The sequence below is a fragment of the Strigops habroptila genome, chromosome 4, assembly GCF_004027225.2.
Source record: "Strigops habroptila isolate Jane chromosome 4, bStrHab1.2.pri, whole genome shotgun sequence".
Lineage (NCBI taxonomy): Eukaryota > Metazoa > Chordata > Aves > Psittaciformes > Psittacidae > Strigops > Strigops habroptila.
In genome coordinates, this window is record NC_046358.1 from 19,385,700 (window position 1) to 19,404,517 (window position 18,818).

Sequence of the window (18,818 nt, forward strand, 5' to 3'; positions counted from 1 at the left end):
CCTTGCGCTGGATGAGCTGAAGTTGGGTCTCTTGGAAATACAGAGCAACTGCCCTTAATGTCACGGGGATCAGTTGATCTTGCTTAAACCTATGATTTTTAGGGTCATGTTTAGGAGGTAACTGCACTCTGGCATTTCTTCAGTTTTGAGGGAGATGTGTTTGGAAGTTCTTGCTTGATAAGTGCTTTCATTTAATGTTTCTGTGGGGCTGACGGGCATAATCACCTACAGTGTGATCGTGGTAATTATGGATAGCAACAGGGCATCATTGTTATAACTTGGTGCTAAATGAAACTGCTTTGATTAATTGTAAATCCGTAAGATTGTTCCAGTGTTTGAGCTGAATTTTCATCTTTATCAGTTTAAGTGCCCACACAGGGAATCAGCAAAGGAAATTGAGTTGAGACTAATAGTTAACAATTTACCGTACATCATGGATTCTTGGTCAAGTGATAAAAGGCTGTCAGGAAATGAGAAATTGATACCTCAAATAAAAGTAAACGTGTTAAGTGTAGCTTTTACAAGATTGTTTGATAAATTCTAAATTGGTTTAGGCAAAGCGCAATCAGTACTGACATATTTCAGTTAGTTTGAAGCTGATAACACCACACTTGAAATAAGTTTATACATCTGGAGGCAGATCCGTGACTGATGTAAATTGTTATAGCGCTGTTGACATTAATTGGGTTCCAGCAATTCATGCCGATGGAGAGTATGCCTTAGTATCTGTAATAAACAGTGTTTTGTATTGTTGGAATATGAATATTGAGAAGGAGCTGGAGTTAACTTTGAAGGTGTAAGTAGACTTTTATTAGGGATGTGGGATTTTAAGCAAACAGATTTTTTTCAAAGCTTAGTTTGTAGTTAGGCATGAGATGGGATGTGCAAGTTACCTGTTTTGTTACTTTGCAGGAGATGTTAAAAGTCTGGGGTCTAAGTCTGCCCTCATTCTGCAAAAGCTTTTGTAAATGCTTATCTTTGTGCATAATTTCACTGACACCAGTAGCACCGGTCATGTGTCGGAGTCAGCATGTGCAGCCTTGAACTCTGAAAAGGGTGTAAGAAAAACTTCGTGGAGTGTTTTAGAGGTGTCTTGTCTATAAAGCAAGAGAGGATTTTGGTTTAGCTTAACTAAAAAGGCACTTCTGAAGCTTAGTGATCAGAGGATCTTGCCCAGCAGCACAGTCTATGTTGTTGCTGAGACGTGAAGCAAGCCAGCCACAACAGCCTTGCTCGGGTATGGTGTTTCCTAAAGCAAAGGTTAGGATTAGAAATAGAATCATAGAATCATAGAATGGTTTGGGTTGGAAGGAACCTTAAAAGATCATCTGGTTCCAAACCCCCTGCCACGGGCAGGGACACCTTCCACTAGAGCAGGTTGCTCCAAGCCCCATCCCACCTGGCCTTGAGCACTGCCAGGGATGGGGCAGCCACAGCTTCTGTGGGCAACCTGTGCCAGTGCCCCATCACCCCCACAATGAAGAATTGTATTACTTTCTGTTGCAGATCCGTGTTTATATATTCCTCGTTTTGCACATATGCTTGAGTTTGGGGATAAGAACCACGAGGTGTCCATGACGGCTCTCAGGCTGTTGCAGAGAATGAAGCGGGACTGGATGCACACCGGCCGCCGGCCCTCCGGGCTCTGCGGAGCAGGTATGTCAGACGCTGAGTGTGTCGCTTCCCTGCTGTGGGTTGGATGGGAGTGTCTGGGGGTTGGGAACAGATGAGGACTTTCTCATTTCCTTGGTGATGTTCTCTGGGGTTTGTGCTGCCAGGCACCTACAGATTGTATATGTCTTCAGTGAAATAGTTTCTGAAACTCAAACTTTATTTTTGCCCTTGCTCCTACACTACTTGCTCAGATCCTTTGTATCTTATGTTTTTGATTTTTAACCTCTTTTCTGGTGCTCTTCTCACCCCCACTCTCTAGAAGCTCTAGCTGCTAAAAGTGGGGGGTTTTTGTCAGCTAAAATGACACCTTTAGTGCAAGCCCTTTGATGTGTGTCTTTACACAGAGTCTTATGCAAGAAACACCCTCTTTGACCTGTTGTGTGAAATGATTTTCCTCTTCTTCTTCATCTTTTTCTGGGATCCATTGCTGTCATGATGCTTGCTTAAAACCTACCAGTTTGGGAGGGCTAGGTTAAAAGGTAGTCAGTACAAGCCAGCGAGGTCAGAATAGTGAAGAGTATAGATAGTCTCAGAGTTCACGTATGGGGTTTATTTTATTTGAAAGATTTTACATGTGCATGCTGGAATGAGAAGTAGCACTCAAACCTTAGGGAACGCAGGACTATGGCTATCTTTTTGATTTCTAGCCTCTTTTTGTTAATAGCACTTGCTTATTGCACATTGCTAAAAATTTGAGTATAGACCCTGGGAGACTGGCGTAGTCTTTGATTCACTGCAGAGACTGTATCTACACGAGCAAGTAATTTGATTGAACAGATATGGATCAATAGATTGAAGCAGGTGGTGCTGAGTCCCCTACATCCATCTATGCAATATACAGTTCACGTGGTGTACTGTGGACTGGGTGACTGGATTTAGTTTGGTTCCCTGTCCTAAATGTCTGTGCCACACATTGTTTGAAGGGCCAGTCCTTAGTTTAGCCCCTGATGTTCCCGTTAGGAACTGCAGCACTTGAAACACGTGCCTGAAGTGGAGCTCTGGTTTAGTTTCTTCTGAAGGGAAGCACTTTTGCATGCTTAAAAGTGTTCTGAGCCACTGCATGATGAGTGAAGGTGCTGATTCAAAACAGAACCAATGCTTTGAATCAACACACTAACGTCAGTGCAGCCAGCACAGTTACCTAGCTGTATGGAGGGTCTTGTAGGAGAACACTTGGGCACTTTCAAGGTAGTGACAGTGATGAGGATAACAGCTTAAGCAGACTCAGTGTTTCACTGGAGATCTTTCTGTTCAGGACTGGTAAGTTCTGCTAAAAAGATGGTAATTTTGAAAATATGGGATCAGTGAAATATTCTTGTGCTGTATTTTAAATAGCTGACCATCATTTCCCAAATGTTAAAGCACAGAATTTTTCAGGGTGCTATTTGCCATCAGCTTAATAGCATTGGGTAGGAAGCAGTTTGTAAAGTCAAGTCAATCACCTGTATTCAGGGACACAGCTGAGCGTAAGCATTTACAGCTCTTTAGCTGAAGGCAGGGACAAAGAGAAGGTATAGTTACCTTCCTGTTTTCTGCTTTTCTTCAGGAAATTTTCCGCTTTATGATACTGACTTTCCCTGCTTATTCTCTAGCTCTGCTAGTGGCAGCAAGGATGCATGATTTCCGACGTACTGTTAAAGAGGTCATCAGAGTGGTCAAGGTTTGTGAGTCTACATTAAGAAAAAGGTCAGTGCAGTTTTATTGCTTTTATCTTTCATTTATAGTACTGAAAAGTGGTGTAGTCTAAAATGAACGTATCTCAGAAAAAAACAGGCTCTTTTCCTTTTCAGAAGTGCCAAGAACACAAAAAGTACAACATGTTTTGCTGGTCATTTTTAAGTACTAACACCTGTCTCATATAGAGCCTCAAACGCTTAGCAAAGATGGTGAGGAACACTGTGTCCGTTTAACAGGTGAAGAGTTGAAGGCAAAAAAAGTCAGGTCAGAAATGTTAACAGCGTTGTCATGTCCTCAGAAGAAATAATTGATTGATTCTCAAAGCTGAGGGTGTACGGTGGAATTTTTTTCTTTTTTTTCTTCATAAATCCAGAATGCAGTGCTGGGAAGTCGTGTCCTTTAGCTGTTACTGAACAGAGCTTTTCAAAATATTTTGCTGAAATGTTAATTTTTGTTAGTTTCGCACTGCTGAAAAATAGAAGACATTGTAGTGAGTTTAATGATAAGTTCACTGAAGGGGTCTGAAGTGGAATTATCAGCAGAATGTGAGCCTGAAAGTGGGAATTTCCCAAGTACCTTTGGCATGGGTTGTTTGTTTGTTTAGGGTTTTTGTTTGTTTGTTTGTTTGTTTTCAGAGATCTAGTAGTATTTTCCATCTTCTGATGAAGTAAGCAGTCACCCATTTTCTCTCATTTTAGTTTTGAAAAGTTGCAACATTTTCTTTCCCCATAGTGTCAGTAAAAACCAACCTAACTGTGAAATACCATGCTTTCTGTTGTTGGAATTTTCTGTACCACCAATATATTCTGAAGTTTGTTCCACCAAGGCCTGTCTTCAGAAAGCTCCCCTTGTGTCTCTCTTTCTCTCCACCTCACGGAGACTAGCTTAAGCACATCCGATCGAATCTAATACCTGTTAATAATACTCCTTAATTGTGAAAAATATTTTTGCCCCAGATCTTCATTAGTGGAACAGGAATGGTACTATTTCCTTACCATGCATGGGTGTTACAGGGAAAAATTTTAAGTGTTAGGAGCCCTTCAAGGTACTACTAGCATAAGGATGGAGCAGTACAAATGCCACCTTTTTTTCTCTGGCCTACAGGTCATGTGTTTTAGTGTGCAGTTTGTATGATTAATGATTTATGCACCCATAATCTACTTCAAGATGCTTTGGTTAAATAGCTAAAGAGTTTGTTCTTACTAAGAAAATAAGCATAATAAATTAGAGTTGGAAGGAAAATTAATTTGAGCAATTGTTTCAAGTGAAGAAATCTTACTTCAAAATTCATGCTTTGAAATGTTTACTCAAGTCACACATGTCAACCAAAATGACAGCGTTATTTACTTTGACAGGGTAAACGTGACAGCTGAATTATTTTCAGGCAGCTATAATTACAACTATTTATCACGAATCTATAAATTTGATTGATGTTTTTCAAATAAGAGCACATTATATAGTATTTAACGAAGGCAAATAAAAAAAAATACCTTTGAATAACTCTTTCTGCACTGCAGTTTTTTTCCACTTCTTTCAAGAATTCCTCTCAAAATGCCATCGAGTAGAAGTGGTCTAAATTAATAAGTGCTTTTTTCACATTTTTAAAGATTTCTTTGCTTCTCACTTTGATGTACAGTTTTATTTCCTTTTAATTATTACTACAGTTACTCCTGTTTGGAAAGAGCTACTGCTGCTTGGTGTGTTGTGAAGGTGTTGAGTGTAGTTGGGTGAATGCTCATTAATGGATGGTGTTGGATGCTGAGCTCACTGCTGATGGCTTTGTCCTGACAGCTCTTGAAGTGAAACCAAACCAAAGTCCAGATAATGCTGAAACTTCAGCCCGCAGGTTCTGCGGTATGGTTTGATGTAGCTCCCCACTGGCTACATGGCTCCTGGGGAAGCACAGACCATTGGAAGCTGGATTTGTTTCTGGTGCTGATGGACTTCCATGGGAGAAATCTGCAAGGCAAGGGGCAGCACCGACATGATGTGCCTTCTCCTCCTGCGCTGTTGAGGCAGCCCAGCAGCCTGGGGAACAAGGCTGTGTTTATCCGTGGCTTGCCTGAGGATGCAGGAGTGATGCTTTTTAAGAAAGCCCCGCTTGGCTTCCCGTTTTGGGAAGGCCCTCAGCAAGGGGTGGCAGCCCTTCCCAAAGTGGGGCGCTATTTCTGATCCTGTGCAGTGCAGCTGATGTGACTGTGTAAAAGGGGATTATTTCACCCTGTTGTCCATCAGCTGGAGAGCACCAAGACCAGCGTGAGTCTGTCACCTCTTCCACTACTGTGTACCAGAGGAGTAGCTCTTAGGAGGAGGTTCACAAAAATGTGACGTACCTTCAGGTCATAAAAATGAGTGACCTGATCATAAAAGGAATCTGTTTTGGAAGGAAAAAGAAACAAAGCATGGCCCATGGACCTACTCTGTTACTCATTCATCTTTGAATCAAGAGTTCTTAATTTAACCATGTTTGATTAAAAAAAGTGTGTGTTTGTTTTTAATATGCTGTGGGTTTTGGTAGGATCTTGGTAAGAAAACTTTGTACTTACTTCACAGGCCCTTCTAGCTTTATGTTTTGAAGCACACAATTAAAATGTAAAGATTGTTGCTGTTGTTGAAAGTGAATGTATTAAATATTAATAAATGCACTGATAATTCTATCTTACTTCCAGTCTAATTGAAATGATATTAACTTATATATCACTTTATACATTCAAAGTACTGTAGAAATATTAACTAATTAGTCAAATTGTTATTTTCTGTGTCATCATCTGTGGAGATAACAGAAATTAACTTTTAATAAACCCAACCCTTTTATTTAGTTTAATCCTCACATTTGTGCCTGTGTTCAGTGCACCTATCTTCACTGCTGCCTTTTTAACCTTTACGTTTTCTGCCCCTTTTCTGTTTATTCACCTGTTGCACACTTTCTCTACATACTGATTCTGTCTTATCTGCACTAAGAATAATTTTTGTGATATTTGTCCATTGTGCATTATCTAATGCTGTGTGGCTCTTATGCCTGTTTGAAGATCTTAGGCGCTGCTTCAATAGAAATAAAAGAAAATCAGCTTATCTTTGTTAACACTTGCATTTTAGTTCTTTGACTTACTCTCTTTATCTTTAAATTGAGCTGCTTTTTACATAAAAAAATGCTTCTTCTCAGTTCCATAAAGTACTATCTGCTTAAAAACCTATTTGTGATGAACTTCAGACAAAGTGAAGCTTCAATTAGAAGGAATTGGAATGAAAGGCCAGAATGGGTTTAAAGGGCTCATTTTTGAGGTGAATGTTTTTTCTCACAGCTAAATAGCTTTTTTGGGGAAGGAAGACAAGACCTGTTACAAAGGAGCTCCGTTTACCAGTTAGAGATGCTGCGGGGTCCTTCACTCATATCCCGGGATCACAGCTACAGCTCTTTCAATGACTGCGCGGGTATTTTTGCTGGAAAAATTAAAGATACGTGCAGAGATGAATGTATTACCTGCAGCTTTTCTTATTTTAACTTCTGCAATATATAGCTCACAAACTTCATGTCCAAGCTCCCAGTGCAGTCTCAAGCTGGGTGTGAGAGCAGGCAAAACAAGGAGCACATCAATACTGAACGATGGGATGACATGGACCCCAATGAAGTTTGCCGATGATACTAAACTGAGTGGGGAAGTGGACACTTTGGAAGGGAGAGCCACCCTGCGGGAAGACCTTATTAGGCTGGAAGAGTGGGCTAACAAGAACCTGATGAAGTTCAACAAGCGTAAGTGTAAGGTCTTGCACTCGGGTAAGCACAATCCAAGAGTGCAGCACAGGTTGGGAAGCAGCTCTGTGGAAAGAGACCTGGGAGTCCTGGTGGATCACAGTGAACAGTGTTCTGCTGTTGCAAAGAAAGTCAACAGGATGCTGGGTTGCGTCAACAAGGCATCACCAGCAGAGACAGAGAAGTCATTATCCCACTCTACTCAGCACTTGTCAAGCCACACCTGGAATACTGGGTTCAGTTTTCGTCCCTGCTGTACAAAAAAGATGTGGACAAGCTGGAGAAGGTACAGAGAATGGCCACAGAGATGATCAAAGGGCTGGGAAGCCATGTGAGGAAAGGCTGTAGGAGCTGGGCTTGTTCAGCCTTGAGGAAAGAAGGCTAAGGAGAAACCTTTTCACCGTGTTCGAGTAGTTAAAGGGTGGCTACAAAGAAGATGGAGTCTCCCTTTTTGCAAGGAGTCACATGGAAAAGATATGGGGTAATGGGCACAAGTTAATCCCAGGAAGATTCCCACAAGAGAAAAATTTTTCACAATGAGAACAATCAGCCACTGGAATAATCTCCCCAGGGGAATGGTGGATTCCCCAGTGTTGGACACTTTCAAGACTCAACTGGACAGGGTGCTGGGACATTTAGTCTAGGTCATGCTTTGTCAAGAAAAGTTGGACCAGATGATCCTTGAAGTCCCTTCCAACATGGTATTCTATGATACGTGAGTCCGGAGTCAGGATGGGAAGAGAAGGTGACAGGGACCTGTGTAGCTGTGAGGTGGCTGTGAGGTTATGTGTTCCTAAATACCAAAGCCATATCAACAGGAAGGGAAAGGTGTGAAGAAGTCTGTGTTCGGCTATGATACAAGTAAAGCTGTGCTAAAATCCTGTGAAAGGTATCTGATAAATAAGTGAGAGCTATTTTTCCTAAGGTATGTGAGCATGGAGAAGGGTAGAGGATGCTCAGTATGTCAGAGCTGTAACTACTTTTGGCTGTAGTGTGATATGAAGCTTTCAGAAAACTGGGAAGGTTACTTCATGTAAAAGAGCTTGTGAGCTCTGATCTCAGCTCAGTAGCCATGGAGCTCCCTTGCTGGCTGCTGTTGTGATAAGCTAAGAAAGTAAATAGAGGAATATTTTATGTCTCCAGTTAAATAATTTCAAGTGGCTTAAATGACTTCTAGAAATCTGTCTAGTATGATGATTAAAATACAACTTGATCCACACGGGTTGGCATTACATACCTTTGTAAGTTGGATTGTCTGTTTTAGTGAAAAGGTTTTATTTTTAAGGCATCTAATTTCACAGGCAATGTTCCTTTTTATAAATCTGGCTTCTATACAGCTAGTAAGCTAATACATTAATTAGATTCTGAAAATATTTTAATACTTCATACTTAAAATATGTCATTTCGGAATTATTTCGTGTCTGTTACTTTTGAAACAATAATTAGCACTAACTTGGGCTTAGATTTTGTAAACAGCTTTCTCTGTGTTTGACTTTCTTCATCTGAGTGGCTGTTAAGAAATTAAGCAGCACGCTATTTTTGGTTTGTATTTTTGTGATCATAGAGTGTTTTTGACAGACCACAGTGGAGGAACCATGCTAATGAAACAAAATTTTAAGGAATGCTAAAGCATTTTGTTGCAATAGCATGGTGTGAGCACTTGAATCGGGGCAGGGGGGAACCACCAAAAAAAAAAAAACCAACAACAAAAAATTCCAGCAGATTTAGAATGGCAAACTTCTGGGGTGGCCATGGAGATCTGTTGGTGTGATTGTTGGTGGGCTAAACATGAGCACAAGTGATAACCTGAGTTAACCACATGTATAATCATTTGCAGAATAAGGGCTTAAAATTTATGCTAATTAATTTGTGACAATTTTAAATCTCTGTTTTAGTGTAAGCAAGTAAAAGCAACTAATTCGACACTGTCCCGCACGACATCCTTGTCTCTAAATTGGAGAGACATCAATTTGATAGATGGACCACTCGGTGGATAAAAATCTGGCTCGATGGCCGCACACAAAGAGTTGTGATAAAGTGCTCAATGTCCAGTTGGAAACCTGTAACGAGTGGTGTCCCTCAGGGATCAGTGTTGGGACCGGTCCTGTTCAACATCTTTGTCGGCGACATGGACAGTGGGATTGAGTGCGCCCTCAGCAAGTTTGCCGACGACACCAAGTTGTGTGGTTTGGTTGATACGCTGGAGGGAAGGGATGCCATCCAGAGTGACCTTGACACACTTGTGAGGTGGGCCAATGCCAACCTTATGAAGTTTAACCAAGCCAAGTGTAAGGTCCTACACCTGGGTCGGGGCAATCCCAGGCACTGCTACAGGCTGGGCAGAGAAGAGATTCAAAGCAGCCCTGCAGAGAAGGACTTGGGGGTGTTGGTTGACGAGAAGCTTAACATGAGCCGGCAGTGTGCGCTTGCAGCCCAGAAAGCCAACCGTATCCTGGGCTGCATCAAAAGAAGCGTGACCAGCAGGTCGAAGGAAGTGATCCTGCCCCTCTACTCTGCTCTCGTGAGACCTCACTTGGAGTACTGCGTACAGTTCTGGTGTCCTCAACATAAAAAGGACATGGAGCTGTTGGAGCGAGTCCAGAGGAGGGCCACGAGGATGATAAGAGGGCTGGAGCACCTCCTGTATGAAGACAGGCTGAGAGAGTTGGGGCTGTTCAGCCTGGAGAAGAGAAGGCTGCGTGGAGACCTCATAGCAGCCTTCCAGTATCTGAAGGGGGTCTACAAGGATGCTGGGGAGGGACTCTTCCTTAGGGACTGTAGTGGTAGGACAAGGGGTAATGGGTTCAAACTTCAAGAGGGGAAGTTTAGATTAGATATAAGGAAGAAGTTCTTTACAGTGAGGGTGGTGAAGCACTGGAATGTGTTGCCCAGGGAGGTTGTGGATGCTCCATCCCTGGCGGTGTTCAAGGCCAGGTTGGACACAGCCTTGGACCACGTGGTTTAGGGCAAGGTGTCCCTGCCCATGGCAGGCGGGTTGGAACTAGATGATCTTAAGGTCCTTTCCAACCCTTACGATTCTATGATTCTATGATACTATAATTCTAAAGGGTGCTTTTGTTTAGTACAATAAATCTTTCAATGTGCCCATTTTTTAGTACTTAGAAGAGAGACAGAGAGTTGCCAGCAAATGAGCACCGTAGATTATCACTCACCAAGTTAATTTGCAGCAAATAACTGTGTGCGTATGCTCTTAGTCCGTTGCAGAAAGAGGCGAAATGCATTAATGTGGTACACTGTGGAAGTTGTTTGAGTGAAAATACTTCTCTTTACAGCTGCATTGGGCCAGGAACACAGGCAGACTAATTTAGCACAGCCCAGGTGATAAGTTGTAAGTTGTAAAACCACACTAACTGGATCACCTCTGATTTTTATCTTAGCTTTAGTAATGAGATACTCATTCATACAGGCTTTAAAAATACCCTTTATATATTGCTGCAAGTACATGTAAAATTATATATGTACAATTATTACATATAAGGAGATTACAATTCTGTTTATTTACATACTGGTGGATACTGGAAAACATTTTTTACGTCAGGTAGGAAGCATTTAATAACTGTTTCTGATACATGTTCTAAGTATCACTTTCAGGGTATGTGTTTACATACTTCCATAAATAGTTCATGGATAAACATTGTATAGCTTGGAAAAAGATGGGAGAGGAGGGTGATGCAATAGACTGTTAAATTTGTAGTTTAAGAAACAGTGATGGTCTGCCACATCAGTGCAAATTCTGAACTTGCACTCCTATGAGTGAGTGCACAGGTTTAGAGTGGTAGGCAGCACTGATAAGTGTTAAATTAAAACAGTGGGAATATACTGCAATATTTTGGTACTTTACTAAGATATAAATCCCATAAATCCTGTACTTTTCCAGAGTTTGCAAGTGTTAGAGTTGTCAAATCAGCTGATCTATTACTAGAGTATTTGTAATTGATATGACAGTTAAGATTATGTAGATACCATGTAACTTATTACTTAGAGTTTTAATTGTATTCTTAATGTGGGAAAAATCAGGGGAACTTAATTACCACCACCAGCTTATCTTGCAGTTAAGTTTTTTCGTGTATTCCTGCTATACATGTGCCAATATTCAGCTTAGTAGGTTTTTTAATCCATTAATAAAATATTTTAAATACTTCTAAAAAAACCTCTCACAGCAGGTAACTTAAAGGCTGACTGCTCAGTCTAAATTTCACGTTCACTCCTTAAAAAAAAAAAAAAGGCTCTGAAGTTACAATTTGTTTGCCCTTCTCTGTAGAGGTCTAGCACAAGATACCTCTGCTTTATGCTGCCTACTTTCTAGAGCTAGGTGATGATTGTGTCTATGCAGGAGGACACCATGGCTTTTCCTAAATGGTCTCTGCTTAGAAGTCCCTCTTGGACTTTGAACTTGGACTCCTGAAGCATTTGTGAGTTGGACTGCAGAAGACCTTGTTCTTCTACGTGCTTTGTTGCGCCCCACTGCTGCAGAATTTCAATTAAACATTAAACCCGAGCAGCTAGCTGCACACAGGAGTCTTTTTTTTTTCCCCCTTGGCTGTAGACTGGATTCATAAGTCTTCACTGAATGGTATCCCTGAAACGAAACCAAGTAAAAAAAAACATTGCTCGGAACTTCAAAATGGCTGACCCATTTTCCCTTATTGGGAGCTAAATTAAGTGTGAACAGAATCTGTTTAGTGTTTTGTACACAAAAGTGCTTTATTAGAAGACAAGGTGTGGTTTTGTCTGTAACCGGATGAAAAAAAAAAGCTGTGGAAATTTTTCTTTATAAATAAAAATAAAGGGTTGGGGTTAGGGGCAGATGACATCAAGCTCTGGAAAAACTTTCCTCCCAAAGGAATTTGCTTGAAAGAGTTTGCTGTGAGAAACTGTAAGAGGAGGGTTTATACTGGAAGTTGAATTTTAGCCTGAGCTGTAGTGGTTGTTCTGCTTCGACTATAAATAGAAAATACTTGTCTGCCAAATTTCAACTTTTAGAGTCCTTCTGAATTTGTGCCAGGGAAGTAATATCTTAATTTGTATATCTGTTTATTTTCCTCCTTCTGTGCAAAACTTGAAATGGCAACTCTTATTAGATTTTTTTAGATTAACGAAAGTGCAAAACGAGTATCATTTTTTGTGGGGGACTTAAAAAATAGCCCATAGCTATTTTTTCTTTTACATGAGGGCACTCCCTCACCCCTGAAATTATCGTGTTTATAATTAAAATATATAATTGCGTCAGTTTTTCTTAACTGCTGAACTAATACTACCTTGTTTTGTGCAGTGTAGACTGCTGCGTGCATCAGTTTGTTGCCTTGGTGGCATGTGTCCAAACACTGGATAAAATTAAAGAAATGTTTTAAAATATGTAGACAGGATATCAGCCAAAGTAAAATGTTGAGGCAGGCAAGTGGTTGGCAAACACAGGTATTTATTTATATCAAGTTAAAGGAGAAAAAGGAGTGAACATCTCGCTCTCCCACAGAGCTGTGATCCTGACCATCAGGGATGGTTCTTCATTTCCGGAGGAAGGCTTGAGCTTTGTGGGTAAGACCAGCAAGAAGTGAATAAATAATGTGCTGCTCTGAATTTGATCTTGCCACTGGCCTGTGCCTACACTGTAATGCTGTCAGCCCTCGCCCCGTTTGGCTTGGATCAGGACTGAGGAAGAGGAGGGCATGGGCATGGGACTGAATGCTCGTGACCAGGTTGGGTGGTTGAACTGTGCATCCAACTTTGAAACTTCCGTTTCAAACATCCAACCGTGCTGTTGGTTTGAGCTCCCTGGTAGCACCGCCAGCAAACGCAACATAGCTGCGCCCTGTTCTGGTGCTGATGCACTGAAGGTCTTGGGAGAGACCCATGCTGCTGGTTTAGCTCAGGGCTGAAGCTGGCACTTGAGCTGCAGGTTGTGCCAGCTGCCTGCGCATTGGCTCACATGTGGGCTAACAAACATCTGACGGGTGCAGGGTACGTGACGTGACTCATGCGACACGGTGGACAAGGGTAGGGGCAGACAGAGCCTCAGGTGTCTTTGAGGAGACATGCACAGGGGGTTAGGTGCTGAACCCCAAGCATGGTCATCTTGTTCCCAGCCTTGCTTCATGAGCAACTGGTTTTGCTGCTGGTGTTTCCTGCTCTGCTCTGCTCTGCATGCCCGGGGTGGTGCTGTTTTGGCTGGGTTCTGGGTCTGGCTGCTCATCTCAGACTCAGGAGCAAGCGTGGGATAAACAAACTGGGTGTCTTTGCCAAAGTGCATGTTGGCTTTTTACAGTGGGAGGAGAATAATAGTGCAGCGAGGCGAGGCTGGTTGGGAGGAAAGGTCTTGCTGAAGTGGGACTACTTGTGAGTGCATGATTCATACGGGGAGAGATGGATGACTGTAGTTTAATGATGGTGACTGGGAAGATCCATGCTCCTAAAGTAATACATGGGTTTGGCATTAAGTGAATCCTGAATTAAAATAATAATAACAGTGCCCTAGCCAGGTTTTCCATCTAGCCTGGTAGATGAGGCTCCCTCCTGGAAGGCGGGTAATGCACACTGGAAGCCTGTTAACACTGGGAAGGATTTCTAGTCTGTTAATTAAAAGCTGGGTGCTGCTGCTGTGAATAGCATCCTCCTCTTCTTTCCAATTTGATCTGAAAGAGAGGAGGAGGGAGCTGGTCCCTGGTACTCTGAGGGGAAGTTTTGGGCTGTCAGTCACTCTCAAATGCATGGCTAATCTGGGGCTTTCTGGAGATGCCTGAGCTCCAAAAGTGAGACTAGGTTTCAGAGGCTTTCTTCTCCTCAGCAGTGCTAATTCTGGCCTGCATAACCATGCGTGGGCTCAGTGTGCTGCTTGCTGTTGGTTTTACATAGAGGTGCCTGTCTCTCCCTGCGCGTTTCACGGTCCTGTGGCCTGTGCTCTGGGAGCAGGGTGGCTCCAGGCAAAGTGCCCTGAAGTTATGGCATGCCTGCATCCCTTTGGAGGGGCTGTCTTGCCTTGCTCCTCAGTTTATAAAAAAAGGAAATACAGGTACTGGTGAGGATACAGGGAGAGAATGTGGCCCTGGGCTCTGGACTTTCTCCCTGTAGTTGGTTGGAGACTAGATTTACGTCGTAGAGAAAATTTCTTCTTTGGAAGGAGCTTTGTTTGCAGTTAGAGGTAGAGGAGAAAACTGCGACCGCATTTAGGGGGGAGAAATGCTGAAAGGTCCTATGATGGAAGTATTGAATCACCCTTTTTAGTTTCCTAGCTTTGCAGATGGAAGCTGTTGTCAGCTTTGCTTCCTTTGGAAGATGGGAATATTCCACTAAAGCAGCTGCAGACCGATCATTGCTGTTTTCCCATGGAAAATGTTGATATTATTAAAAGGGCACTTTCTGTCAGAACAGCATTCTGCCAGATATTTCCTAATCTGGCTTTGTGCTTAACCTTTTGTCTCACTTTTTCCATCTGTAAAATGGATGTGCTCATTCTTACCCACCTGTATAAAATGCTAGAATTTGTGGATGAAGTTATGACGATGTGGTCTCATTTAAGATTCAGTTTCTTTGAAAGACTCAACTGCTTTCATGGCAATTCCCCATCGAGCTAGTGCTATCTCTCCCATAGGTAGGAACTTTGAAAATGCAGATGTTAAACAAATACAACGTGTAGTATTGTAAACTACACACATTCATTATTCCATCTGTGCAATGTGTGGATGATCCCTTTATTTTACTACTGCTTCTGTGTGTCCTGGGAAGATTACTTCTTGTCCCCCTTCCAGTCTGCTGAAGATATGTTACCTTAACATTTGCTTTACGTAAATTAATCATGCTAACATATCAGGAATATTTTTGAGCATACTCCTAAGCTACGATGGCAGATATTTTAGTTTGGGAATCTGTTTTGTTGTTGCTGTTGATAACAAAAGCAACAAGATAGGAGAAATGAGCTGCATTTCTTGTCTTGGTTTTGTCAATCTATATTTAATTGACCATAGGGGCTGCAGTATTTCTATTCTGTCTTTGTCAAAAAAAGCATGTAACGTATTCTTAATAAATCAAAAGCTAATTTGTGATATGAAAAGAGACTTTTGTTGCAGCAGATGGAACAACTAGTATCACTTCAGTTTTAATGTAGTCTATATTTGAACCAGAGTTTCTAAGGATGACAGGTTTATTCTGTAACTTCGCAGTTTGACAAATTTTATTACTTTTAAAAGAGTTCTTAAAGATGTCATAGTAATGTATTGTATGCTTTGGTAGGTTGACAGAGTTTGAAGATACACCAACAAGTCAGTTAACCATAGATGAGTTTATGAAGATTGACTTGGAAGAAGAATGTGATCCTCCTTCATTTACAGCAGGTCAAAAAAAATTGAAGATACAGCAGGTGAATTCTGAATTGGATGCTCTCTGTATTTCTCTCCTCTCTTCTACCTCTGTGTATTTCTTTTTGAATCAGTATATTCTAATTCCTAACCAACTAGCCTTTGATAAGGCTTAGTTACATTTATTTTGAGGTTCTTAAGAGAAGGGTGAGCATTAGCACATATGATACCCATTAACTAAGGGATATTTTTTTGTTTTACTGGCAAAAGGATAGCTTCCAGTTAAAATATATATATGAAAGTTTTTCTCCTATATAATTTTTTCTCGCTCCTCCACAGAGGCACGCTCTTTCAGATTTGTAGCTTCAGATGTAGCTTGAAATATTCCCTGATGAGGGATCGGAGTATGCCTGCTGTCTTAGCCAGCTGCTGTGGGAAGTACAGACTTACTTCTCTTGGTAGTCAGATTGGGATGTCTGGGTGGCTGAGTAAACGAGCACCAGCTGAGCTTCTGTGTTGTGCAGCTGCCAGTGTTTGGTGCTTAGCCCATGACTGCTGTACTTACTGTAGGTGAGGGCTCAGCACACTCTGCCCAGATGCTTCCCCATTTGCAAGCTGATGCAGTTACACTAAGCACCGTTACCTCCTTGTGCTTGCTTTCCTGCCGCGTGTGTTTCCCTTCTTGTGCTTTGACCTTTTACCAAAACGCCAAATCTTTTTGTCCTCACAAAACAGGAGGCTCTCATGTGACAAGTTCAGCTGAGCTAGTGGCATAGAGGTCTTGAGTAGCTGTCCTAATATCCGCTATAATATCCACCTAGTATCCTACTGTCCATTTCCCTTTTATATGCTTCTACCCTGGTTAGCAAGGATTGGGGTTGCAAAGGAGTAAGCTTTGTAACTGGATCAGAAACTGTGCACTGTTTTTAAGGTGGTACCTGTGGTCAGGAGAAGTGCCATTACATATAACTTTTTTTTAAACACATATGAAAACAATAACCCAATTACTTTAATGAGGCTGCTGGGGTTTTTTTGAGGTACAACACCTGCTTCCACAGAGATTAGTTCTCATGTGGCTTAATTTCTTTACAAAGCATGAACTAAAGCTGGCACCAGAGGAGAAGATTTTACTACAGCCATAGCCTATTTTTACATTAATTTTTTTCCAGGGTTTTTGTTTTTACTGTTCCATGTATGCCATCATTTAAAGGTCTGTAGGTGTGTTTATGATGTTCTCAAGAGCCTGCTAGTTGCTGTAGGTAAGTGCTTCACTCTGCCATTGCCTGTGTGCTATGTCTAGCCTGGACACTGCAATTTCAGCGCTGTCCTTGCACTTGCTGACATCCATAGGCACAGTCGTAGAGTCTGGCTGCTGAAGAATGGGGCCTTTTATTTCTGTTTGCCAGAGTGAAGGTTTCTTTTGAAGTATAAAGATGGGTGAGATAACATTTGAAATCAGTTGGTATTTTGAAACTTGCCTGTCTTACCTCTCTGACACCACAAAGTAATTTGAGTTTGGGTTCAAAACCTGCTTTCTTTTTAAAATACCGCTACCATTCTCTGTCTCTATATACAGTTCACAAACAGTACAAAGTTGTGGGAGCTTATAGTAATTCCACATTTATTTTGTTTATTTTCATTTCAGCTTGAGAAGGCGTTATCAAAAAAGCTGGAGGATTTTGAAGGTATAAGTTGTGTTTAGTGTAACATATCACTCATTTGTTCAAAATTACATCAATGATTGCTGAGTTTTATTTTTATTTCAACACCACAGGTGAAATATCAAGCTATCAAGATGAAATAGAGATTGAATTAGAAAACAGTAGACCAAAAGCAAAAGGTGTATTTGCAAATTACACTAAAGATGGTAAGTCCATAAAGTCTTGTGGCTGCTAAATAGTAATGGGTTCAGATCCTGCAGGCAGTCTTAAATGTATGAACTTTATTGTGGTAAATGTGATCATATATACGCTTGTGTAGTGCAAGTTCTCCATTGTGTTGGGGTTCTCTCTGCCAATTAGTTGGTGCATTTATCGGTCTTCAAAACAACTGCATTGTTCATTACAATGACAGTTCATTAGTGATTTCAGTCGTTTTTCTTTCTTGGTGCAGTATAAGCTTGGCATTGGCAGCTGAAAATGTTTCTTTTCATCACTGAGAGCTCAGTGGACCAATATTGGGTCCCTTTTGTCACTGAACCCCCCAGTTGACTAAGCGATACGGAAGAGCTTTGTGCAGGTTGAACTGGCTATTGCTCATTTGTAATTATACCAGGAAGTGGCCAGCTTCTCTCACAAAGCCCTTTTACCTGCCATAATTTGATAACACAGTACTTCTATTCTAAGTGATGATTGTGTTCACAAAAATATATTTTAATAGCCAAGGTAATGAATTTGAAGAGCATCTGGAAACTCCATGTATTCATACATTGTACTAAAATATTGTGTATTTCTTCTACAGATTTTCTCTAAAAGTTTTTATTCTTTGTGTAAGCACCTCCATTTATTTATTTTCTGTAACAGATGGTATGATCTGTTGGTTTGGTTTTTTTTCCTTACAGATTCTACAGAAGATAATACCTCTAGCGTTCTTGCAGAGGAGGAGGCAGAAGATGAGGAACTGGAAGCAGCTGCTAATCACTTAAACAAAGACTTTTATAATGAACTTCATGAGAATGATAGAGTAAGAAAAAATGAAGATGGGGAATGCAGAAACGGAAATGAAGTTCTTGTAAGACCACCTGCACTGGAATCCTTGCTTGGCCCACTCCCCACTGCAGCTAGTCTTGGCATAACAGAGTCTATAAAAGAGTGCATATCCGCTAAGGACCGAGAGCCTGGTGAGTAGGAGATCGGTTCAGGTCAGAGTGGGAACTGGACACACACGGCCAGTTCTTGATCTTGGTCTTGTATCTTGATGGTTACTGTGGCAGCAATTTTGTGAATCACTGTAACATTGAGGTACAGGAGCTGTGAGGCTGGGTGTGACCAATGGTCTTGGTTGTTGATGTTGGTCATTAGCATCTGGTCCTCAGGAAGCTGCAGGAGCATCTGGAATGCCTAATTATTTTCTGAAGCCTGAGAATGTGTATATCTTATACAAGTAGATTTGCAGTTATGTGATAGCTGGTGGGTATATTTCAAGCCATGCAGTCTCAATTAAGAAATTGGAGGAAGCAGATTCCTGTAAATATGAATGGAAATTAATACCCAAGCATAAGAATTTTAGATCAAGGCAGACTTTCTCAGGAGACATTTTACTGGAGTCAAACATGATGCAGTCTGTCTCACTGTTTGAGAAACTTTGCAAATGGCAAGTATTTAAAATGTTCATAAGAGGAGATAACTGTTTGTATGCTTTTTTGATGTGTATTGTGGTGGGTTTGCTCCATTTTTCTTAAAACCCCC

General features: G+C 41.3%; 1 protein-coding gene across 5 annotated transcripts in view; it reads left to right on the plus strand.

Moving 5' to 3' along the window:
- Positions 1 to 18,818, plus strand: part of BRF1 (BRF1 RNA polymerase III transcription initiation factor subunit) — a 177,521-nt gene that overhangs the window by 85,797 nt on the left and 72,906 nt on the right. For all 5 annotated transcript variants that reach the window (XM_030484998.1, XM_030484999.1, XM_030485000.1 and 2 more), the window contains 6 exons: positions 1,507 to 1,656; positions 3,267 to 3,360; positions 15,347 to 15,473; positions 17,057 to 17,096; positions 17,186 to 17,278; positions 17,972 to 18,250. In XM_030484998.1, the coding sequence (XP_030340858.1) occupies positions 1,507 to 1,656; positions 3,267 to 3,360; positions 15,347 to 15,473; positions 17,057 to 17,096; positions 17,186 to 17,278; positions 17,972 to 18,250 (783 nt within the window). The remainder of the gene's footprint in view (positions 1 to 1,506; positions 1,657 to 3,266; positions 3,361 to 15,346; positions 15,474 to 17,056; positions 17,097 to 17,185; positions 17,279 to 17,971; positions 18,251 to 18,818) is intronic.